General features: G+C 42.9%; 1 protein-coding gene across 1 annotated transcript in view; it reads right to left on the bottom strand.

Annotated features, from left to right (window-relative positions):
* Positions 1-365: 365 nt before the first annotated feature.
* The window catches only part of LOC135543452 (mucin-2-like), a 32,333-nt gene continuing 9,069 nt past the window's right edge, over positions 366-23,629 (bottom strand). The window contains exons 18-52 of the mRNA XM_064970761.1: positions 21,772-21,881; positions 21,433-21,584; positions 21,177-21,315; positions 20,980-21,090; positions 20,660-20,839; positions 20,300-20,539; positions 19,894-20,050; positions 19,529-19,657; positions 19,179-19,326; positions 18,785-18,828; positions 18,430-18,690; positions 15,916-17,771; positions 15,237-15,507; positions 13,779-14,993; positions 12,093-13,049; positions 7,218-8,933; positions 6,351-6,974; positions 6,035-6,240; positions 5,440-5,611; positions 5,072-5,319; positions 4,693-4,876; positions 4,332-4,533; positions 3,936-4,108; positions 3,736-3,805; positions 3,509-3,630; positions 3,263-3,294; positions 2,761-2,929; positions 2,494-2,598; positions 2,304-2,344; positions 1,985-2,107; positions 1,761-1,859; positions 1,539-1,667; positions 1,350-1,389; positions 1,026-1,149; positions 366-823 (exon numbers count right to left, since the gene is read on the bottom strand). Coding sequence (XP_064826833.1) covers positions 610-823; positions 1,026-1,149; positions 1,350-1,389; positions 1,539-1,667; positions 1,761-1,859; positions 1,985-2,107; positions 2,304-2,344; positions 2,494-2,598; positions 2,761-2,929; positions 3,263-3,294; positions 3,509-3,630; positions 3,736-3,805; positions 3,936-4,108; positions 4,332-4,533; positions 4,693-4,876; positions 5,072-5,319; positions 5,440-5,611; positions 6,035-6,240; positions 6,351-6,974; positions 7,218-8,933; positions 12,093-13,049; positions 13,779-14,993; positions 15,237-15,507; positions 15,916-17,771; positions 18,430-18,690; positions 18,785-18,828; positions 19,179-19,326; positions 19,529-19,657; positions 19,894-20,050; positions 20,300-20,539; positions 20,660-20,839; positions 20,980-21,090; positions 21,177-21,315; positions 21,433-21,584; positions 21,772-21,881 — 10,763 coding nt within the window. The 3' untranslated portion in view covers positions 366-609. The remainder of the gene's footprint in view (positions 824-1,025; positions 1,150-1,349; positions 1,390-1,538; positions 1,668-1,760; positions 1,860-1,984; positions 2,108-2,303; positions 2,345-2,493; positions 2,599-2,760; positions 2,930-3,262; positions 3,295-3,508; positions 3,631-3,735; positions 3,806-3,935; positions 4,109-4,331; positions 4,534-4,692; positions 4,877-5,071; positions 5,320-5,439; positions 5,612-6,034; positions 6,241-6,350; positions 6,975-7,217; positions 8,934-12,092; positions 13,050-13,778; positions 14,994-15,236; positions 15,508-15,915; positions 17,772-18,429; positions 18,691-18,784; positions 18,829-19,178; positions 19,327-19,528; positions 19,658-19,893; positions 20,051-20,299; positions 20,540-20,659; positions 20,840-20,979; positions 21,091-21,176; positions 21,316-21,432; positions 21,585-21,771; positions 21,882-23,629) is intronic.

Consider the following 23,629-nt stretch of genomic DNA (forward strand, 5'->3'; position numbering starts at 1 on the left):
ATGTAATTGTAAATAAACACTGTATAGACTCAACATGATTAAGGACTAGATTCAATCTGTACTGTGATCTGTGTTCTGTGTTACAGAGAAATTAATATATCAAGGTAATTTTCGATTGAGCAAAACACATGCTGCATTTACCGTTAATGTGGTCTCTGCAATCGCTGGAACATTCCCTTTAAAACATGCATATAGTGGGCAAAAAAGTGATCTGATTGAATCTGGCCCTTAAATTATAATTTTGAGCTCATGGATGGTAGGTTCTTACATCCAGAGCTCTGTTTGTGAATTTGAGAGTGGTTTACATGTCTCCAGCCCCATTTGAGAATTGCTCAAAGAGCAAAAGGAACATGCAGAAGCACATGTTGAAGTTGCTGTTGTTTATTAATCACTACAAATGAGAAAAGAGATTCTCCACTACATTTATCATAGAAAATACATTAATTCCACAATGAAGGTATAAGAACATAATGCTAACTGTTGCCGATTGTAGAAATACACTGGCATGACAGATTTAATTAAAACGTAACAAGAAAACAAATTTGGATTAAACATTCCTTGTCATGAGGATAATTCCTATGTCAGTGTGCATGTTGTCTCCCTAGACGTTTAGCGCCTCCTCCTGCGCGGTCTCGTTGTCCCCGGGGCGGTGGTCGTGCCTGCATCACAGTCTGTGACATGGCATCTGCACGACTCAACGTGGATGTAGGAGTGCTTGACCTTTGACCCATCAGGGCACATCAGCTCCACCTCTTTCTGGCTAGTGGTCGCCTCTTGGCAGCAGGAGCAATAGTGCATCATGGTGTTCGCCTCTGCTGAGTACCTGCACATTCACATAAACACAAGAGACGTTGAAAAGAGGGATGGAATTCCCTGGGTTGTCTTGACATGATGAGCACAGGAGGATTAAATAAGTCAAATTGTCTCCTAGTTCATAAAGGGCACACTAGACAGTGAATAGATTTTCACTAACTGGGGCCTGCATGACATTGACTAGTGCTGCATTCAGCATCTGTAGTACTTACATAGAAGAGGTTTCACAGTTTCCTGAGCAGGAATTGATCTCCACAGGCTCAGCGGTCGCACAGCCACTGATGACAATGCTAGTGGTGGTGTACTTCATCTCACAGACATTGCTGCGTTCTGTACCTGGTCAGGGAAGATGCATCAAGAGTTAGGCTATTGTTTGGTATGACACAGATGAAGCAGAAACAGCCATCATATACATTTTTGGCCAGTATGTAGTCACACAATGTTTTCAGTTCGTCTTGTTTAGGTGACATAGCATGCTAGTATTAACCAGTAGATAGGGGGTTATTAGGAATGCTTTGGCTGGATGTGTTACTTACAGGTCTTGCAGCATCCATTTGCGTCGGTCTTTTCTGTGCCCTGGGGTGAAAAATAGGAGAGATGATTATGAGATCGTTATGACTCAAGAGCACTAGGAATGATAGTAACATTCTGAGTGAGAATGGAAAACAGTGTAACTGCAGTGTTGATTGTCCCCACGATGGAGGTGAGATAGGACAGAAACTCACTGGGACACAGTTCTCTGGGCTGAAAGCAGGGCACACAGTCTTCACCTCCACTGGTATATATTGGCCACCAGGTTTCTCACATGTGTACTTCACACATTTGTCACCAGGTGGTGACCAGGTTTCGTTCACCTATCGAACAAGGACAAGATGATGAAGAATTATGATGGAGTTTCAGATCATGCAGACAGATTATGCATCCTCATACACTCTTGTTGTACTCACCTGAATAGTGTGTTTGGTCTTATCTGGCATAGTAACCACACAGCTTGTCTGTACACACTTCCCACAACACTGACCAGGTATGGCCTGATACTGGAAGCCCTAAGACGAGGAGGGAGAGCCATCATTGAATCATTGTTCACTTATTATATAAGCATGCAGCAGCTTCCAGAGTAGGCTACTGCAAGTTTCTTATAAATATGTAAATGAATTGATCATCTTTGTACCTGTGAACATGTAGTGTCGCAGGAGATATTTATGCACACAATGTTGTTGAGCTTGGTGCTAGGATCCATGATCGAGCTGCAGGTGCAATTCTCGCATGTTCCTTTAGGAATTTCAGCACCAGGCTGGAGTGAAAGAGAGAGACAAAAGTTATCATCCACTATAACAGACTGTTTGAATAGAGGAGGGTCAGAGTGCAAAGGGAGCAGTTCTATACTAGAATGTGACCAATTATGAGGGCAGCAAATAAGCTGTGTGTGTGTGAATCTTTCAGAAGCTTGTTGAATTTCAATTAATTTCTTTGAAATTACTAATTCTTACCTGGTACTCAATGTTATTGTAGACACATACACCCTTAGGAACTAAACAGACACACATTTAAAAGAAATCAGTCAGTTATACCAGTGATTCATGTCAGAGTTAACACAAACTTAATTCAAACTAGATACCTGGGAATTACAAAGTCAATGAACTAACTAAACCACTGATGAAGCAAATCAAGGGGACTTACCACAGGTATACTCTGGACAGCAACTTGAGATGGACGTGCTTATAATTGCCTCCCACCCTGGTTGGCAGTCCATCATGACTTTGGGGCAAAGCAGTGCATCGCACTCTATTACAGAGGTAACCAATGAGAAGTGATTAGAATACAAGCCGATAGAGGGTCAAATAACCCCTATGACCCTACAGAACACATCAGATAATCTTGATCTAGTACTGTATGAATAAGAGTTGGCTTCTAATGATTTACTGAAGCGTCTGCTCCATCACTCACCACATGTATATTTCTGGCAGCAGCCTTCTGTCTTGTTCACCAGTCTGTATCCAGTCTCATTGCAGATGGGTGTGGCTGGTGTGGGGCAGGTGATAGGCTGGCACTGGACAATCATGGAGTCCATGTCACAGGTGCACTGCTGGCAACCACTTTCCCATGTATCACCAGGCTTAATGGAAAAACAGGGTAATGTCAGGTCAATACAGAGACAGAAAAGAGTAACTCAAATGTTTTTGTTCTGCAATGAACTGGATTTAACCATGACAGTTAATATGAACCATCATTAGGTGAGAAAAAATGGGTTGGCGGTAGTTATTCAGAGATTAAACGTTTTCTTCTGGTCAGTTCATTGGAAGGAATTAAGAGGCCAAGACCTATACTATGTCAATGAAAAGTATCCATCCAAGTATGTACGTTTCCCTGACTCACGTGAAATGCATCTCATGATATGTCTATGTGAGAATGAATATCTGGAGAATATTTAGATGGAGGAAATTCTTACCATTTTGGGGTTGCCATCAGGTCCAGTGCAGCCTGAAAAATAAATAGAGGGTGTGTTTAAAAGTTTTGTCTCACATGGTTGGCGTCACATTTTTCACACCTCAACATCAACACATTTTGTTAACTGTTCCATTACAAATAAAGCCTGTAAGCCATTATTTATGATTCATTTAAGGTTTCAAAGTACAGAAAGGTCTAATTTTCATATTGATAGCTACCTGCAAAATGACCCATAACCCATTCTTACCACAGGAGACCACACAAGTATCAGAGTAGGTGCTGAACAAGACGGTTTTAGATGGACAGAAGCAACCCTCCTTCGTCTTATTGGTCATTTGGGTTTGGTTGTTCAAATACTTCTCATTATATCTGCATACAAAAGAGGTTTGGGATTATGCAGGAGATCATTTTTTATTTTTTTTAAACGCTCAAATTAAAGAAATTCATATAACATTCAATCAGACTAAAGCTTACTTTGTATTACATGTTGGTTCAACTGCTGGACCACATGGCATGTACACCTTAGTGGCTGGGCATGTATGCTCTGCAGGACAAAAATAGATCACAGTTATGCTAAACACTAGCAAAAATATTTTTTTTAAGTAGCTGCATAAGACAAAAGTAGCTTCCTATGAATTTGTGGCATGACTACTATGCTTGGATTCACAGCTCACCACATTCTCCATCGGTTGACTTCCTCCAGTCAATGCAGATCCCTTTATTTGCACATTCAGATGCATACGCCTCCAGACTAGAGCAGCTAGAAATAGCATTGTTGCAGACATCTGATCTACAGGCCTGAATGAAGGCATCAGGAGAAATCGCTTTATGGCATTCCTCAAAGACCCTTTGAAATAAAATATCATAGAGAGTGATTTAAAGAGATGCATGGAGTGCAACCTTAAACTAGAAATGCCAATGGAACGGTACCTGCATTATGATAAAACAGGTGTAATTACAAGTAAATTAACATTACAATTGATAAAACACATTAGGAAGTGAATTGTCATTTAGGCATTCCTATTGTGTGCTTGTTCCCTTTTTCAAACTTAGTTTGATATGTTGCTTACTTGCTGTTCATGATTTCACAAATGACTGTCTTGCAGGGGGTAGGGGATGTGCTTGGGGCTGCCGTGGTGGTAGAGGGTGGTGCTGTTGGAGGAGTTGGACAGTCCTGGTTTGGAATCAGCCACTGGCTAGCTGCGACTGAGCAGCTCTGTATCTGACCATTAGGTGACTGGCAGTCATTCTTCTGGGAATTATCACAGGTACCTTGAAAAATACGGATATTAAGTAGTGTAAAACCTAGTTAGCAAGGACAAGTCATAGTTGTCTTGTTGTATGCAATTTATATAGAGTGGTCTAGATAGGAGCATCTACTGAAGGTTTGAAACTGTGAAATGTTTATTGACCCTCTTTAATAATACTCACCACACTGGCCCTCTGTGCTGTTTTGGAAGAGGGAATAAGGAAGGTTGATGCTAAATGATGACCCCTTGTAAGACACCTGAACCTTAAGATCAGTGATCTCCAGCACGACCTCCACACCAGTACTTGTTAGAGCAATGTCACCCATTCTGTAAGCTGGGTAGATTCGTTTACTGTTGACATATACCTGCATTTGTGTAGAAATGAATACACATTTAGATGGTTGAGTCAGGTGTTATCTTGAAAGTAGTAACATGACAATGTTAAACGCATTTTTGGTTTTCATTTAAATTTATGGGATTTCAATAAAGCATGATAAAGCAGCAGCATCATAAAAAAATTATGGATATTAATAAAAATATATATATTTTTAAATAGTTACCACATTCTCTGTTGTATCACCAGATCTCTGTTGGGTTAGAATCACTTCATAGGATTTGTAATGAATGATAAGGGACTGAGGACAGAATCCACTGTCGGTGTTTCCACAGTAGTGATTATCAACAATAATGGTAAGGTTGTATTTGAAGTTGATTTCTTTCACTAAGGTGTATGAGCAGTTCTCCTGGAAATTGTAATATACTCCATCAAATGTCATGTAGTGTGATCCACCCCATCCACTGCATACACCTGCAACATGTTAAAATATGAGTTGATAATAATCAAAGCTATTGACAGAGGACATTGAAAACTAATGAGCAATAATGTCTTATTTTAATTCAGATTGTTGGGTTGTATGTTGCCACTTACATTCACATTCATATGTAAAGCAGCATCCAGTTGAGTCATAGACCTTGACAGGTGGACGACCATTCTCACACTGTAGTGGCTCCACTGGCTTGCATTTTACTGGTAGCTGGACAACAATGCCGTCCTGGCAAACTGCTGTGGTACAGCTATTCAGCTGCCAAGACTCTCCATTCTGCCATTGATTTGATAAGGAAAAGCAATTACTCAAACATGCACAAGGAGGGTTTAACTCTATGTGTACGTTGGGGAATGAACTCTACAAGGTGTCGAAAGCTTTCCACAGGGATGCTGGCCCATGTTGACTCCAGTGCATCCCACTATTGTGTCTTATTGGCTGGATGTCCTTTAGTGGACCATTCTTGGTGCAAAAATGAAACGGTTTAGCGTGAAAACTCAGCAGCGTTGTGGTTCTTGACACAAACCAGTGCGCCTGGCACCTTTTAAAATACTCCATTCAACGACACTTCAATCTTTTGTCTAGCGCATTCAACCTCTGAATGGCGCACTTACACCATCCATGTCTCAAGCATTAAAATACCATTTCACCCATTTTATTTTTACCCCCCCAAAAACAGATTTTTAGGTAAAAAATTACCTTTCTTGGTGGATCAGTGCTAGTGCAGTCTGTAGAGGATTGGGTTGTTGGTGGTGTGGTCATGGTCTCTTCTGACGTTGTGGGTGATACAGTGGGTGGTGTAGAGGAAGGACATGGATTTGATTCCACTTCGACTTGGCACGTGGCTTTGCAGTAAGCCGTGAAGCACCACCCTGAACCATCGGTCACGTTATACACAAGGTTCCCTGATTGTTGAGAAAGGCAAATATATGAACATTTCATTTTGCAAAGATCATAAAAGATTTGTGAAATGTCATTTATTTTGATTGTCTGAATGACATTTTTAACAGGTTACCTGGTAGATACTGTGTCCCATTAACATTGCAAATGCACTGGCTGGTGGTGACTGCTTGTGATGTAGGTGTAATAATCACTTGTGGCGTTGCTGAAGGAGTTGTTGTTGTTTCTAATGGGCCTGTGATGACAACTGGCTCTGTTGTTTCTGTAATTGTTGTTGAAGGCTGTGATGTTGAAGTTGAAGTTACAATGACAGCAGTTGTAGAAGATGTAATTGGGCCAGTGGTGACTTCTTTAGGTGGCTTTGTGGAGGTAGATGGACTTGACTCAGTTGTGGTTTCTTCACCTGTTGTTGTTCCACCTGTGGTAGGTGTAGTTGTTGTGGGTACAATTGTAGTTGTTGTTAAAGTAGTGGGATTGGATGTTATCACTACTGGACCTGTTGTTTCTTCACCTGCTGTTGCGGGCTGAGATGTTGACGTAGAGGTTTCAACAATTACAGTGGTGGAAGTGGTTGTTGGGCCGGTGGTGACAACTTTAGGTGGCGTTGTAGATGTATATGGAATCGTCTCAGTTGTTGTTTTTTCAATTCTTGTAGTTCCACCTGTGGTAGGTGTAGTTGTTGTGGGTACAATTGTAGTTGTTGTTAAAGTAGTGGGATTGGATGTTATCACTACTGGACCTGTTGTTTCTTCACCTGTTGTTATGGGCTGAGATGTTGACGTAGAGGTTTCAACACTTACAGTGGTGGAAGTGGTTGTTGGGCCGGTTGTGACTTCTTTAGGTGGCTTTGTGGAGGTAGATGGACTTGACTCAGTTGTGGTTTCTTCACCTGTTGTTGTTCCACCTGTGGTAGGTGTAGTTATTGTGGGTACAATTGTAGTTGTTGTTAAAGTAGTGGGATTGGATGTTATCACTACTGGACCTGTTGTTTCTTCACCTGCTGTTGCGGGCTGAGATGTTGACGTAGAGGTTTCAACAATTACAGTGGTGGAAGTGGTTGTTGGGCCGGTGGTGAATTCTTTAGGTGGCTTTGTGGATGTAGATGAAATTGTCTCAGTTGTGGTTTCTTCAATTGTTGTTGTTCCACCTGTGGTAGGTGTAGTTGTTGTGGGTGAAATTGTAGTTGTTGTTAAAGTTGTGGGATTCGAAGTTATGACAACTGGCCCTGTTGTTTCTTCACCTGTTGTTGTGGGCTGAGATGTTGAGGTAGAGGTTTCAACAATTACAGTGGTGGAAGTGGTTGTTGGGCCGGTGGTGACAACTTTAGGTGGCGTTGTAGATGTATATGGAATCGTCTCAATTGTTGTTGTTTCAATTCTTGTAGTTCCACCTGTGGTAGGTGTAGTTGTTGTGGGTACAATTGTAGTTGTTGTTAAAGTAGTGGGATTGGATGTTATCACTACTGGACCTGTTGTTTCTTCACCTGTTGTTATGGGCTGAGATGTTGACGTAGACGTTTCAACACTTACAGTGGTGGAAGTGGTTGTTGGGCCGGTTGTGACTTCTTTAGGTGGCTTTGTGGAGGTAGATGGACTTGACTCAGTTGTGGTTTCTTCCCCTGTTGTTGTTCCACCTGTGGTAGGTGTAGTTGTTGTGGGTACAATTGTTGTTGTTGTTAAAGTAGTGGGATTGGATGTTATCACTACTGGACCTGTTGTTTCTTCACCTGCTGTTGCGGGCTGAGATGTTGACGTAGAGGTTTCAACAATTACAGTGGTGGAAGTGGTTGTTGGGCCGGTGGTGAATTCTTTAGGTGGCTTTGTGGATGTAGATGAAATTGTCTCAGTTGTGGTTTCTTCAATTGTTGTTGTTCCACCTGTGGTAGGTGTAGTTGTTGTGGGTGAAATTGTAGTTGTTGTTAAAGTTGTGGGATTCGAAGTTATGACAACTGGCCCTGTTGTTTCTTCACCTGTTGTTGTGGGCTGAGATGTTGAGGTAGAGGTTTCAACAATTACAGTGGTGGAAGTGGTTGTTGGGCCGGTGGTGACAACTTTAGGTGGCGTTGTAGATGTATATGGAATCGTCTCAGTTGTTGTTTTTTCAATTCTTGTAGTTCCACCTGTGGTAGGTGTAGTTGTTGTGGGTACAATTGTAGTTGTTGTGAAAGTAGTGGGATTGGATGTTATCACTACTGGACCTGTTGTTTCTTCACCTGTTGTTATGGGCTGAGATGTTGACGTAGAGGTTTCAACACTTACAGTGGTGGAAGTGGTTGTTGGGCCGGTTGTGACTTCTTTAGGTGGCTTTGTGGATGTAGATGGACTTGACTCAGTTGTGGTTTCTTCACCTGTTGTTGTTCCACCTGTGGTAGGTGTAGTTGTTGTGGGTACAATTGTAGTTGTTGTTAAAGTAGTGGGATTGGATGTTATCACTACTGGACCTGTTGTTTCTTCACCTGCTGTTGCGGGCTGAGATGTTGACGTAGAGGTTTCAACAATTACAGTGGTGGAAGTGGTTGTTGGGCCGGTTGTGACTTCTTTAGGTGGCTTTGTGGATGTAGATGGACTTGACTCAGTTGTGGTTTCTTCACCTGTTGTTGTTCCACCTGTGGTAGGTGTAGTTGTTGTGGGTACAATTGTAGTTGTTGTTAAAGTAGTGGGATTGGATGTTATCACTACTGGACCTGTTGTTTCTTCACCTGCTGTTGCGGGCTGAGATGTTGACGTAGAGGTTTCAACAATTACAGTGGTGGAAGTGGTTGTTGGGCCGGTTGTGACTTCTTTAGGTGGCTTTGTGGATGTAGATGGACTTGACTCAGTTGTGGTTTCTTCACCTGTTGTTGTTCCACCTGTGGTAGGTGTAGTTGTTGTGGGTACAATTGTAGTTGTTGTTAAAGTAGTGGGATTGGATGTTATCACTACTGGACCTGTTGTTTCTTCACCTGCTGTTGCGGGCTGAGATGTTGACGTAGAGGTTTCAACAATTACAGTGGTGGAAGTGGTTGTTGGGCCGGTGGTGAATTCTTTAGGTGGCTTTGTGGATGTAGATGAAATTGTCTCAGTTGTGGTTTCTTCAATTGTTGTTGTTCCACCTGTGGTAGGTGTAGTTGTTGTGGGTGAAATTGTAGTTGTTGTTAAAGTTGTGGGATTCGAAGTTATGACAACTGGCCCTGTTGTTTCTTCACCTGTTGTTGTGGGCTGAGATGTTGAGGTAGAGGTTTCAACAATTACAGTGGTGGAAGTGGTTGTTGGGCCGGTGGTGACAACTTTAGGTGGCGTTGTAGATGTATATGGAATCGTCTCAGTTGTTGTTGTTTCAATTCTTGTAGTTCCACCTGTGGTAGGTGTAGTTGTTGTGGGTACAATTGTTGTTGTTGTTAAAGTAGTGGGATTGGATGTTATCACTACTGGACCTGTTGTTTCTTCACCTGCTGTTGCGGGCTGAGATGTTGACGTAGAGGTTTCAACAATTACAGTGGTGGAAGTGGTTGTTGGGCCGGTGGTGATTTCTTTAGGTGGCTTTGTGGATGTAGATGAAATTGTCTCAGTTGTGGTTTCTTCAATTGTTGTTGTTCCACCTGTGGTAGGTGTAGTTGTTGTGGGTGAAATTGTAGTTGTTGTTAAAGTTGTGGGATTCGAAGTTATGACAACTGGCCCTGTTGTTTCTTCACCTGTTGTTGTGGGCTGAGATGTTGAGGTAGAGGTTTCAACAATTACAGTGGTGGAAGTGGTTGTTGGGCCGGTGGTGACAACTTTAGGTGGCGTTGTAGATGTATATGGAATCGTCTCAGTTGTTGTTTTTTCAATTCTTGTAGTTCCACCTGTGGTAGGTGTAGTTGTTGTGGGTACAATTGTAGTTGTTGTGAAAGTAGTGGGATTGGATGTTATCACTACTGGACCTGTTGTTTCTTCACCTGTTGTTATGGGCTGAGATGTTGACGTAGAGGTTTCAACACTTACAGTGGTGGAAGTGGTTGTTGGGCCGGTTGTGACTTCTTTAGGTGGCTTTGTGGATGTAGATGGACTTGACTCAGTTGTGGTTTCTTCACCTGTTGTTGTTCCACCTGTGGTAGGTGTAGTTGTTGTGGGTACAATTGTAGTTGTTGTTAAAGTAGTGGGATTGGATGTTATCACTACTGGACCTGTTGTTTCTTCACCTGCTGTTGCGGGCTGAGATGTTGACGTAGAGGTTTCAACAATTACAGTGGTGGAAGTGGTTGTTGGGCCGGTGTTGAATTCTTTAGGTGGCTTTGTGGATGTAGATGAAATTGTCTCAGTTGTGGTTTCTTCAATTGTTGTTGTTCCACCTGTGGTAGGTGTAGTTGTTGTGGGTGAAATTGTAGTTGTTGTTAAAGTTGTGGGATTCGAAGTTATGACAACTGGCCCTGTTGTTTCTTCACCTGTTGTTGTGGGCTGAGATGTTGAGGTAGAGGTTTCAACAATTACAGTGGTGGAAGTGGTTGTTGGGCCGGTGGTGACAACTTTAGGTGGCGTTGTAGATGTATATGGAATCGTCTCAGTTGTTGTTGTTTCAATTCTTGTAGTTCCACCTGTGGTAGGTGTAGTTGTTGTGGGTACAATTGTAGTTGTTGTTAAAGTAGTGGGATTGGATGTTATCACTACTGGACCTGTTGTTTCTTCACCTGTTGTTATGGGCTGAGATGTTGACGTAGAGGTTTCAACACTTACAGTGGTGGAAGTGGTTGTTGGGCCGGTTGTGACTTCTTTAGGTGGCTTTGTGGATGTAGATGGACTTGACTCAGTTGTGGTTTCTTCACCTGTTGTTGTTCCACCTGTGGTAGGTGTAGTTGTTGTGGGTACAATTGTAGTTGTTGTTAAAGTAGTGGGATTGGATGTTATCACTACTGGACCTGTTGTTTCTTCACCTGCTGTTGCGGGCTGAGATGTTGACGTAGAGGTTTCAACAATTACAGTGGTGGAAGTGGTTGTTGGGCCGGTGGTGACTTCTTTAGGTGGCTTTGTGGATGTAGATGAAATTGTCTCAGTTGTGGTTTCTTCAATTGTTGTTGTTCCACCTGTGGTAGGTGTAGTTGTTGTGGGTGAAATTGTAGTTGTTGTTAAAGTAGTGGGATTGGATGTTATCACTACTGGACCTGTTGTTTCTTCACCTGTTGTTATGGGCTGAGATGTTGACGTAGAGGTTTCAACACTTACAGTGGTGGAAGTGGTTGTTGGGCCGGTTGTGACTTCTTTAGGTGGCTTTGTGGATGTAGATGGACTTGACTCAGTTGTGGTTTCTTCACCTGTTGTTGTTCCACCTGTGGTAGGTGTAGTTGTTGTGGGTACAATTGTAGTTGTTGTTAAAGTAGTGGGATTGGATGTTATCACTACTGGACCTGTTGTTTCTTCACCTGCTGTTGCGGGCTGAGATGTTGACGTAGAGGTTTCAACAATTACAGTGGTGGAAGTGGTTGTTGGGCCGGTGGTGAATTCTTTAGGTGGCTTTGTGGATGTAGATGAAATTGTCTCAGTTGTGGTTTCTTCAATTGTTGTTGTTCCACCTGTGGTAGGTGTAGTTGTTGTGGGTGAAATTGTAGTTGTTGTTAAAGTTGTGGGATTCAAAGTTATGACAACTGGCCCTGTTGTTTCTTCACCTGTTGTTGTGGGCTGAGATGTTGAGGTAGAGGTTTCAACAATTACAGTGGTGGAAGTGGTTGTTGGGCCGGTGGTGACAACTTTAGGTGGCGTTGTAGATGTATATGGAATCGTCTCAGTTGTTGTTGTTTCAATTCTTGTAGTTCCACCTGTGGTAGGTGTAGTTGTTGTGGGTACAATTGTAGTTGTTGTTAAAGTAATGGGATTGGATGTTATCACTACTGGACCTGTTGTTTCTTCACCTGTTGTTATGGGCTGAGATGGTGACGTAGACGTTTCAACACTTACAGTGGTGGAAGTGGTTGTTGGGCCGGTTGTGACTTCTTTAGGTGGCTTTGTGGAGGTAGATGGACTTGACTCAGTTGTGGTTTCTTCACCTGTTGTTGTTCCACCTGTGGTAGGTGTAGTTGTTGTGGGTACAATTGTAGTTGTTGTTAAAGTACTGGGATTGGATGTTATCACTACTGGACCTGTTGTTTCTTCACCTGCTGTTGCGGGCTGAGATGTTGACGTAGAGGTTTCAACAATTACAGTGGTGGAAGTGGTTGTTGGGCCGGTGGTGAATTCTTTAGGTGGCTTTGTGGATGTAGATGAAATTGTCTCAGTTGTGGTTTCTTCAATTGTTGTTGTTCCACCTGTGGTAGGTGTAGTTGTTGTGGGTGAAATTGTAGTTGTTGTTAAAGTTGTGGGATTCGAAGTTATGACAACTGGCCCTGTTGTTTCTTCACCTGTTGTTGTGGGCTGAGATGTTGAGGTAGAGGTTTCAACAATTACAGTGGTGGAAGTGGTTGTTGGGCCGGTGGTGACAACTTTAGGTGGCGTTGTAGATGTATATGGAATCGTCTCAGTTGTTGTTGTTTCAATTCTTGTAGTTCCACCTGTGGTAGGTGTAGTTGTTGTGGGTACAATTGTAGTTGTTGTTAAAGTAGTGGGATTGGATGTTATCACTACTGGACCTGTTGTTTCTTCACCTGTTGTTATGGGCTGAGATGTTGACGTAGATGTTTCAACACTTACAGTGGTGGAAGTGGTTGTTGGGCCGGTTGTGACTTCTTTAGGTGGCTTTGTGGAGGTAGATGGACTTGACTCAGTTGTGGTTTCTTCACCTGTTGTAGTTCCACCTGTGGTAGGTGTAGTTGTTGTGGGTACAATTGTAGTTGTTGTTAAAGTAGTGGGATTGGATGTTATCACTACTGGACCTGTTGTTTCTTCACCTGATGTTGCGGGCTGAGATGTTGACGTAGAGGTTTCAACAATTACAGTGGTGGAAGTGGTTGTTGGGCCGGTGGTGATTTCTTTAGGTGGCTTTGTGGATGTAGATGAAATTGTCTCAGTTGTGGTTTCTTCAATTGTTGTTGTTCCACCTGTGGTAGGTGTAGTTGTTGTGGGTGAAATTGTAGTTGTTGTTAAAGTTGTGGGATTCGAAGTTATGACAACTGGCCCTGTTGTTTCTTCACCTGTTGTTGTGGGCTGAGATGTTGAGGTAGAGGTTTCAACAATTACAGTGGTGGAAGTGGTTGTTGTGCTGGTGGTGACAACTTTAGGTGGCGTTGTAGATGTATATGGAATCGTCTCAGTTGTTGTTGTTTCAATTCTTGTAGTTCCACCTGTGTTAGGTGTAGTTGTTGTGGGTACAATTGTAGTTGTTGTTAAAGTAGTGGGATTGGATGTTATTACTACTGGACCTGTTGTTTCTTCACCTGTTGTTATGGGCTGAGATGTTGACGTAGACGTTTCAACACTTACAGTGGTGGAAGTGGTTGTTGGGCCGGTTGTGACTTCTTTAGGTGGCTTTGTGGAGGTAGATGGACTTGACTCAGTTGTGGTTTCTTCACCTGTTGTTGTTCCACCTGTGGTAGGTGTAGTTGTTGTGGGTACAATTGTTGTTGTTGTTAAAGTAGTGGGATTGGATGTTAACACTACTGGACCTGTTGTTTCTTCACCTGCTGTTGCGGGCTGAGATGTTGACGTAGAGGTTTCAACAATTACAGTGGTGGAAGTGGTTGTTGGGCCGGTGGTGATTTCTTTAGGTGGCTTTGTGGATGTAGATGAAATTGTCTCAGTTGTGGTTTCTTCAATTGTTGTTGTTCCACCTGTGGTAGGTGTAGTTGTTGTGGGTGAAATTGTAGTTGTTGTTAAAGTTGTGGGATTCGAAGTTATGACAACTGGCCCTGTTGTTTCTTCACCTGTTGTTGTGGGCTGAGATGTTGAGGTAGAGGTTTCAACAATTACAGTGGTGGAAGTGGTTGTTGGGCCGGTGGTGACAACTTTAGGTGGCGTTGTAGATGTATATGGAATCGTCTCAGTTGTTGTTTTTTCAATTCTTGTAGTTCCACCTGTGGTAGGTGTAGTTGTTGTGGGTACAATTGTAGTTGTTGTTAAAGTAGTGGGATTGGATGTTATCACTACTGGACCTGTTGTTTTTTCACCTGTTGTTATGGTCTGAGATGTTGACGTAGAGGTTTCAACACTTACAGTGGTGGAAGTGGTTGTTGGGCCGGTTGTGACTTCTTTAGGTGGCTTTGTGGAGGTAGATGGACTTGACTCAGTTGTGGTTTCTTCAATTGTTGTTGTTCCACCTGTGGTAGGTGTAGTTGTTGTGGGTGAAATTGTAGTTGTTGTTAAAGTTGTGGGATTCGAAGTTATGACAACTGGCCCTGTTGTTTCTTCACCTGTTGTTGTGGGCTGAGATGTTGAGGTAGAGGTTTCAACAATTACAGTGGTGGAAGTGGTTGTTGGGCCGGTGGTGACAACTTTAGGTGGCGTTGTAGATGTATATGGAATCGTCTCAGTTGTTGTTGTTTCAATTCTTGTAGTTCCACCTGTGGTAGGTGTAGTTGTTGTGGGTACAATTGTAGTTGTTGTTAAAGTAGTGGGATTGGATGTTATGACTACTGGACCTGTTGTTTCTTCACCTGTTGTTATGGGCTGAGATGTTGACGTAGACGTTTCAACACTTACAGTGGTGGAAGTGGTTGTTGGGCCGGTTGTGACTTCTTTAGGTGGCTTTGTGGAGGTAGATGGACTTGACTCAGTTGTGGTTTCTTCACCTGTTGTTGTTCCACCTGTGGTAGGTGTAGTTGTTGTGGGTACAATTGTAGTTGTTGTTAAAGTAGTGGGATTGGATGTTATCACTACTGGACCTGTTGTTTCTTCACCTGTTGTTATGGGCTGAGATGTTGACGTAGACGTTTCAACACTTACAGTGGTGGAAGTGGTTGTTGGGCCGGTTGTGACTTCTTTAGGTGGCTTTGTGGAGGTAGATGGACTTGACTCAGTTGTGGTTTCTTCACCTGTTGTTGTTCCACCTGTGGTAGGTGTAGTTGTTGTGGGTACAATTGTAGTTGTTGTTAAAGTTGTGGGATTGGATGTTATCACTACTGGACCTGTTGTTTCTTCACCTGCTGTTGCGGGCTGAGATGTTGACGTAGAGGTTTCAACAATTACAGTGGTGGAAGTGGTTGTTGGGCCGGTGGTGAATTCTTTAGGTGGCTTTGTGGATGTAGATGAAATTGTCTCAGTTGTGGTTTCTTCAATTGTTGTTGTTCCACCTGTGGTAGGTGTAGTTGTTGTGGGTGAAATTGTAGTTGTTGTTAAAGTAGTGGGATTGGATGTTATCACTACTGGACCTGTTGTTTCTTCACCTGTTGTTGTGGGCTGAGATGTTGAGGTAGAGGTTTCAACAATTACAGTGGTGGAAGTGGTTGTTGGGCCGGTGGTGACAACTTTAGGTGGCGTTGTAGATGTATATGGAATCGTCTCAGTTGTTGTTGTTTCAATTCTTGTAGTTCCACCTGTGGTAGGTGTAGTTGTTGTGGGTACAATTGTAGTTGTTGTTAAAGTAGTGGGATTGGATGTTATCACTACTGGACCTGTTGTTTCTTCACCTGTTGTTATGGGCTGAGATGTTGACGTAGACGTTTCAACACTTACAGTGGTGGAAGTGGTTGTTGGGCCGGTTGTGACTTCTTTAGGTGGCTTTGTGGAGGTAGATGGACTTGACTCAGTTGTGGTTTCTTCACCTGTTGTTGTTCCACCTGTGGTAGGTGTAGATGTTGTGGGTACAATTGTTGTTGTTGTTAAAGTAGTGGGATTGGATGTTATCACTACTGGACCTGTTGTTTCTTCACCTGCTGTTGCGGGCTGAGATGTTGACGTAGAGGTTTCAACAATTACAGTGGTGGAAGTGGTTGTTGGGCCGGTGGTGAATTCTTTAGGTGGCTTTGTGGATGTAGATGAAATTGTCTCAGTTGTGGTTTCTTCATTTGTTGTTGTTCCACCTGTGGTAGGTGTAGTTGTTGTGGGTGAAATTGTAGTTGTTGTTAAAGTTGTGGGATTCGAAGTTATGACAACTGGCCCTGTTGTTTCTTCACCTGTTGTTGTGGGCTGAGATGTTGACGTAGAGGTTTCAACAATTACAGTGGTGGAAGTGGTTGTTGGGCCGGTGGTGACTTCTTTAGGTGGCTTTGTGGATGTAGATGAAATTGTCTCAGTTGTGGTTTCTTCAATTGTTGTTGTTCCACCTGTGGTAGGTGTAGTTGTTGTGGGTACAATTGTAGTTGTTGTTAAAGTAGTGGGATTGGATGTTATCACTACTGGACCTGTTGTTTCTTCACCTGCTGTTGCGGGCTGAGATGTTGACGTAGAGGTTTCAACAATTACAGTGGTGGAAGTGGTTGTTGGGCCGGTGGTGACTTCTTTAGGTGGCTTTGTGGATGTAGATGAAATTGTCTCAGTTGTGGTTTCTTCAATTGTTGTTGTTCCACCTGTGGTAGGTGTAGTTGTTGTGGGTGAAATTGTAGTTGTTGTTAAAGTTGTGGGATTCGAAGTTATGACAACTGGCCCTGTTGTTTCTTCACCTGTTGTTGTGGGCTGAGATGTTGAGGTAGAGGTTTCAACAATTACAGTGGTGGAAGTGGTTGTTTGGCCGGTGGTGACAACTTTAGGTGGCGTTGTAGATGTATATGGAATCGTCTCAGTTGTTGTTTTTTCAATTCTTGTAGTTCCACCTGTGGTAGGTGTAGTTGTTGAGGGTACAATTGTAGTTGTTGTTAAAGTTGTGGGATTGGATGTTATCACTACTGGACCTGTTGTTTCTTCACCTGTTGTTATGGGCTGAGATGTTGACGTAGAGGTTTCAACACTTACAGTGGTGGAAGTGGTTGTTGGGCCGGTTGTGACTTCTTTAGGTGGCTTTGTGGAGGTAGATGGACTTGACTCAGTTGTGGTTTCTTCACCTGTTGTTGTTCCACCTGTGGTAGGTGTAGTTGTTGTGGGTACAATTGTAGTTGTTTTTAAAGTAGTGGGATTGGATGTTATCACTACTGGACCTGTTGTTTCTTCACCTGCTGTTGTGGACTGAGATGTTGAGGTAGAGGTTTCAACAATTACAGTGGTGGAAGTGGTTGTTGGGCCTGTGGTGACAACTTTAGGTGGCGTTGTAGATGTATATGGAATCGTCTCAGTTGTGGTTTCTTCAATTCTTGTAGTTCCACCTGTGGTAGGTGTAGTTGTTGTGGGTACAATTGTAGTTGTTGTTAAAGTAGTGGGATTGGATGTTAACACTACTGGACCTGTTGTTTCTTCACCTGCTGTTATGGGCTGAGATGTTGATGTAGAGGTTTCAACAAATACAGTTGTCGAAGTGGTTGTTGGGCCCGTGGTGACTTCTTTAGGTGGCTTTGTAGATGTGATCATCTCAGTTGTGGTTTCTTCCTTTGTTGAAGTCTCAGCTGTGGTCGATGTAGCTACTTCTCCACTTGTTGTGGGTCCTATAGTTGTTGTAGTTACAGTTGTTGGTTTTGGAATTGTGACTGTACTTGATCCTGATGATGTAGTTGAAGGATTTAATGATGAACTTGTGGTGATTTTAGGTGTCATCTCCATTGTTGTGGAAGACCAAGTTGAAGTAGATGTTGGTTCTGTTTTTGAAAAATATATATATTTAGTTTACTCGGCCTGAAAAATAACATTTTAACTTACTAAATAGCTCACATATACAATTCTTAAGTTTAACATATGAATTAAACTTAACTCATCATTACCACCTTAAGTTCTTCACAGGTCCACCCAAACCCAAATACTCGAGACCCCACCCATGACCCTAGCTGCTGGGGTCTCTTTTACCCTGGTTCGGGTCGATTCCTGTTTTATTGTCATCAGGTTTTGTGTCTTTGTAAGTACAGCTGATAAACCTGAGTGGACCCGAAATGACCCAATCAAAGCTCTGCATAGCCTATAACATATTTATTTTACACTAATAAGGTTTATTTTCATACTTATAGAAAGCAAAATATAAAGTCCTTTTTGTTTCAAACAATGTTGAAACTTGGCTGATAAATGTAATTTGTCTGACACTCGGGTCTAATCGGGTTTGACCGAGACCCGGGTCCGTTCGTGTCCGGGTTTGATTGTACTCGGGTCCATTCGGGTCCTCGTCCAACTTTTTGACTCGAGAATACATTTACTAACACCTTACATACCAATTGCTATTAACTTGCATCAAGATTGCCATTTATGACTATGGTATTTAGAAAACATGTGGCTGCACTTTAATCATTCAAGAGTTTCTCTGCTTACCATGTGTTGAAAAGTGGAAGACAGTTGTGGGCTTTAGTGTTGTCGTAGAGGCCTGTGTTGTAGTTGCATGGACAGTTGTTGTTGTCAGAGGGGATGTTGTCATTGGTACTGGAGTTGTGGTCACTTGACAAGGGGAAATGTTTCTGGTAATGGTTCCGTTCGCGGCACAAACAGCAACAATGCAGTTACCAATTCCATCTGTTGTATTGTAGAGGGTTGCTCCATATCGGTGTTGTTTACCATTATGCAAGCATGTACAAACTACAGGGGGGAAAGTATTTTAGAGTTAGATTCAATCCATGTTGCTTTGGTCAGTGCAAAATATGTTATTTTAATTTGATGATGTCATCCTTACCATTTATATCATAACTGCAGCTCACTCCAGTCATTGTGCAGGTGCTTTAAAATAAGAAAAATTTGTTAAGCATTGAAATTATTCACAGGTTCAACTTATATATTTATAAATGTTTTGTTCAAAATACTAGTAAAGAGGTAAGACTAGTCAGGACTTGGTAATAAAGTAAATTGTGAAATCCATGGGGAGCAGGGCATGTTTTCAGATTGTCATACAACCATAATTGGCATCACTATGGAAAAACTAGTATGACCCTTCCAATCTTTGCGAAACCCCTGACCTTCTCTTCTCCAGAATTAATATAACGCAGAATACCTGGTACTTTCACAGTTAGAACATTCAGAATATGCTCTGAAATAGCACAGGTACTGTGAACTGAATTAATTAAACATACCATGTTTTACAATTTGGTGCCGGAACATTCTGTCCATTGGTGTACTGGTTTCCTTCATAGTCATAGCAGCCACATTGTTCCCTCTCCACACACTTCATTGTCTCCTCATTGAAGTAAGGTTGTGCCGCAGGACAGTTAGGATAGCAGCCTGTAATAACCACAATAGCCGAGGTTACAAAAGGTCAAGTCTTGTTAAGGATAACAGTAGTCAGTGTAAATGTAGCCTGAGTTGCTCAGACACACAGCATGTAGATGGAAAACCATTGTCGGGGTCAGTTCCAATTACAATTGTTATTCAGAAATAATATACAAAATGAGACCAAATATGAGTTAGACGGTCATATCCCTACCTTCCAATGCTGGAATTAAACTAGAACAGTCTCCGGAAGGGTTTCTGCAAGTCTTCATACACTGAGCTCCACATGCCTTGTAGTGCCACTCACATTCTCCAGTGGGGTTGTAGTAATCACAGAACAGTGCTGTATGTGGTGGACAAAATATGGTGGACAAAAACGTTTTCATTATTTGAACTAGAATAATGATCCCTTTCCATGATCAACTGTCCAATATGATAATGTGTCAACCTAGTCCAGTATTGAAATGACAAGCGCCTTAATGTAGTTGAAATCGCATTCCAGACCAGAACCAAACATTTTTCAATTCAACCTTGATTTTACTCAGCTCAGACTTCACTGTTGATTGTGAAGAAACTTACGGCAAATTCGAGGGGTTCTCCAGGCTACGCATGCTCCAGCTTCATTGCAGGCCTTTGCATAAGCTGCCACTGCGGTACAGAAGCACTCACAGTCTCCACCACTGTCACAAGCACATGAGTCTCTCACACAAGAATCGTAGTAAGGAGAGGGGTCCACCTTAAAAGCACAGCAATGTGTTGTAAGATATACAGGAGTTGCATGGTGAAGCACATTTCTTTGTCCACAAAATACAATCCACATATCTTACTAGTATTCAAATCAAATCAAATTGAATTGGTCACACACACATGGTTAGCAGATGTTAATGCGAGTGTAGCGAAATGCTTGTGCTTCTAGTTCCGACCATGCAGTAATATCTAACAAGTAATCTAACAATTATTAAATCCTATTTGAATATATCCATACCTGGTTCTGGCAGGCTGTGAAGACATCACTGTTAATGATGCTGCACTGTTTCTGGGCCCAAGACGCTCTGTACGGGTTGGAGGCACATGGGTGCACTACAGCAGATACACTTGGGCAGCTTGATGAAACTTTCCAGCTGTTTCCAAATTCCACTGGATCAACAACTGTCGCCTGGGCTCTAGTGGTGAAGTCGTTGTTTGCGTTGCCATCATAGTTTCCACACAGACCACACACTTGCCCCTGAAGAAAAGAGATCATGAATTAAAATGATTGACTTGGCAGGGTATATACGAAAGTCTCTGTAATATCAGTTTTGACTCAATACTGAATTCATTTCTTCATCAGAGTATCTTAATGTACCTGGTATTGTGGGCTAAGCTTGATAAAGAGACTGGTCTTCTTGTCCCACATGAGGATTAGACCACTTTTGACTTCAATAACCAGATAATTCCCCAGAAGGCTGATCTGTTTAGGAAACTGCTCTTCTGGAGTACTCCTGACAACTTGAGCGTTCCCATCTGCCAGTATGAGCTCACTGGTCTGTAGAAGGAAAATATGTTTTCATACATAACTTTGTCTGGAATCGGATCTCAACTTGATGTTTGGTTGATGATTTGTTGATTGTTCTTTACACGAGGGATGGAATGTACAGTATTGTGTGAAGTCAAGTTGCTCATTACCCCCAGGAAGAGCTTGATGGTCTTGGAGCAGGTGGTGCCTTTAGTTCCACAAGGAACGTTCTCAGTGAGGACTCTGAAGCTGCCACTGCCATTAGTATTGCCACAGTAGTCCTGTGCGAAAGGAAAATGTTCTTAATATGGTTTAAATTCACACTTCTCAATGCTGATACAATTCTACCAAATAAAGAGACACAAACCTGAATGAGAGTGTATTCACAGTTTCCATTAAAGTTGAACCTTTTCTCATCAAAGGTGATATAGTGACCCTCTCCGTAGATTGCACAAACTCCATCACAAAGATGTGTGGTACACTGCCATTGTCTGTCCTTGCAAGTACTGTGAACAACACACACATAATGTCACAAAAATTGCCTGACATTTTTTCCATTATTTGTACATTTGTGTTCTTTATGTTTTCTCCCCAGGTGAGGGGAAGGCACAAAACAGGCATACCATGTATTGCAGTCAACCTTAAGAGTCTCTCCAGCTTGGTAAGTAGCTCCATTGTGAGCACAAGGACAAAGTTCTTCCTTGATGCAGTCTCCGTTCCCATCAGACACCAGTCCGGTGGGGCACATACAACCTGATGTGCACTCTGTGCTGATCTAAAGCGATTTAACAAAGTGCACACAAATTAAAGAGATATGGACTATGTTTTTGTACACCAGGGGAGGAGGGGGGTGGGTATTTGACATAATTGAGATTCTCAAATGTTTTTGTTCAGTCAACACAAAACTCAGTATAATAGTGACAGTACGTGACAATCCCATTTAGAGTGAATAAGGGACTCACACAGGTCATATCCAGAGTTTTGCAGCTCTTCTGACACTCTGAACCTGAAGCTCCTGGAGGTGCAGTTGAGCAGTTGAAGAAAACCATTGGCACTGTGCATACTGGGGATATATGAGAATACACGTTTAAAAAAATATTTTCAATTCTCAAACAAGCAGAATATAATGATCATGTATCCAGAAATATCCACATTCATCATCATCATTAATCACATTGTCTTACATGAATTGCTTGAATCCTCTTGGTTCATTTCTGTCAGGATTTGGCCAGGGTTGTTCCGTGTTTTTGTCAGTAGATGTCCCCATTGTGCTTTTTGTCCCTGTGTTTTTCCCTTGATCCCCATTATTGTTTGCACCTGTGTCTCGTTTCCCCTGATTGTATTTAAACCCTTTGTTTCCCTCAGTTCTGTGCTCTGTGTTTGTATGTTGGCACCCTGCCCTAGTGTTCTGTGTGCTCTTGTCGATTCCGGGTGAAGTTCTTGTAGTATTCTGTTTTTTGTTTAGTTTTAGTGAGTTTCTTTTTAGGTTTTTTTGTGTTTTACCTACCACCTTTTGGATTTGCCATTTTTTATTTTAGGAGTTTTTCTTTATTAAATACACCGTCTTAAGTACTGCTGTGTCTGCCTCATCTTCTGGGTTCTGCTGTCTATTCGTGGCTCAGTTGGTTAAGTGACTGTTTCTCACTCCGGAGACCCAGGTTCGAAACCGGGTCCTGACAGAAACACAGAGCCAAAAATGAACCCAGAGGCAGCCAGTTCCCAGGACCTTTTGCCACGCTGTCCCACCACCAGGAGACTGTCCAACGCCACGAAGCCGCCCTGGTTCAGCAAGAGGCCTTAATGGCTAGACATTCTCATCTTCTGTCGGAGATGCTGACTTCCATTAAGCAAGTATCTGATCGACTTACCCCGGCAACAGTTCCCGTCCCAGTACCTCAAGTTCACGTACCCATGGCAGTTAACCCCCTGGCTGAACCTCGTCTTCCACCTCCCCAACGGTTCTCAGGTGATCCAAGTGCTTGTAAAGGGTTTCTCACTCAATGTTCTCTCTCCTTTGAGCTGCAACCCTCGTCATTTCCCACCGACCGGTCTAAGATCGCATATATCATCACCCTGCTGTCGGAAAAAGCCCTGGCCTGGGCTACTGCTGTGTGGGATGCCCATAGTTCCTGCTGTACCAGCTACTCTGCCTTTGCTGAGGAATTCAAACGAGTGTTTCAAGGCCCAAGCAGTGGTTCTGACTCAGCCAAACAGCTCCTGACTCTCCATCAAGGTTGGCGCAGCGTGACGGACTATGCCATCCAGTTCCGCACGGTGGCAGCAGCGAGTGGCTGGAACAACGAGGCGCTCACGGTGTGCTTTCTGAAAGGCCTTTCCGACACTATCCAAGATGAACTGGCCACTCGGGAACCACCGGACAATCTCGAGTCCCTGATCAAGTTGGCCTCACGCATTGACCAGCGTCTGAGAGAGAACTCAACCGTAGACCTCTAGCCCCTATCAGTCCCAGCTCCGAGTCCCCACCTTTATCATCACTGGCTCCACCGGAACCCATGCAGATTGGACGCATCTCCCAGGCTGAGAGAGACCGCCGGATGAGGGAGCGACGCTGTCTATATTGCGGCAAACCGGGCCATTTCCGTTCCACGTGTCCCGGGCTCCAGGGAAACGCTCTGTCCCGTACAGACCGGGGGAACTGTAACGGGAAACATAACCTCCTCCCATCCGTCCAACTCCCGTCTGCTCATTCCAGTCACCCTCTCCTGGGACAACCACAAGCTTCACCTTCAAGCCTTGGTAGACTCTGGAGCCGCAGGTAACTTCATGATGGTGTCTGGGCGAAGAAGAATGGCGTTCCCT

This window comes from Oncorhynchus masou, chromosome 1, assembly GCF_036934945.1.
Source record: "Oncorhynchus masou masou isolate Uvic2021 chromosome 1, UVic_Omas_1.1, whole genome shotgun sequence".
In the NCBI taxonomy this organism is placed as follows: domain Eukaryota; kingdom Metazoa; phylum Chordata; class Actinopteri; order Salmoniformes; family Salmonidae; genus Oncorhynchus; species Oncorhynchus masou.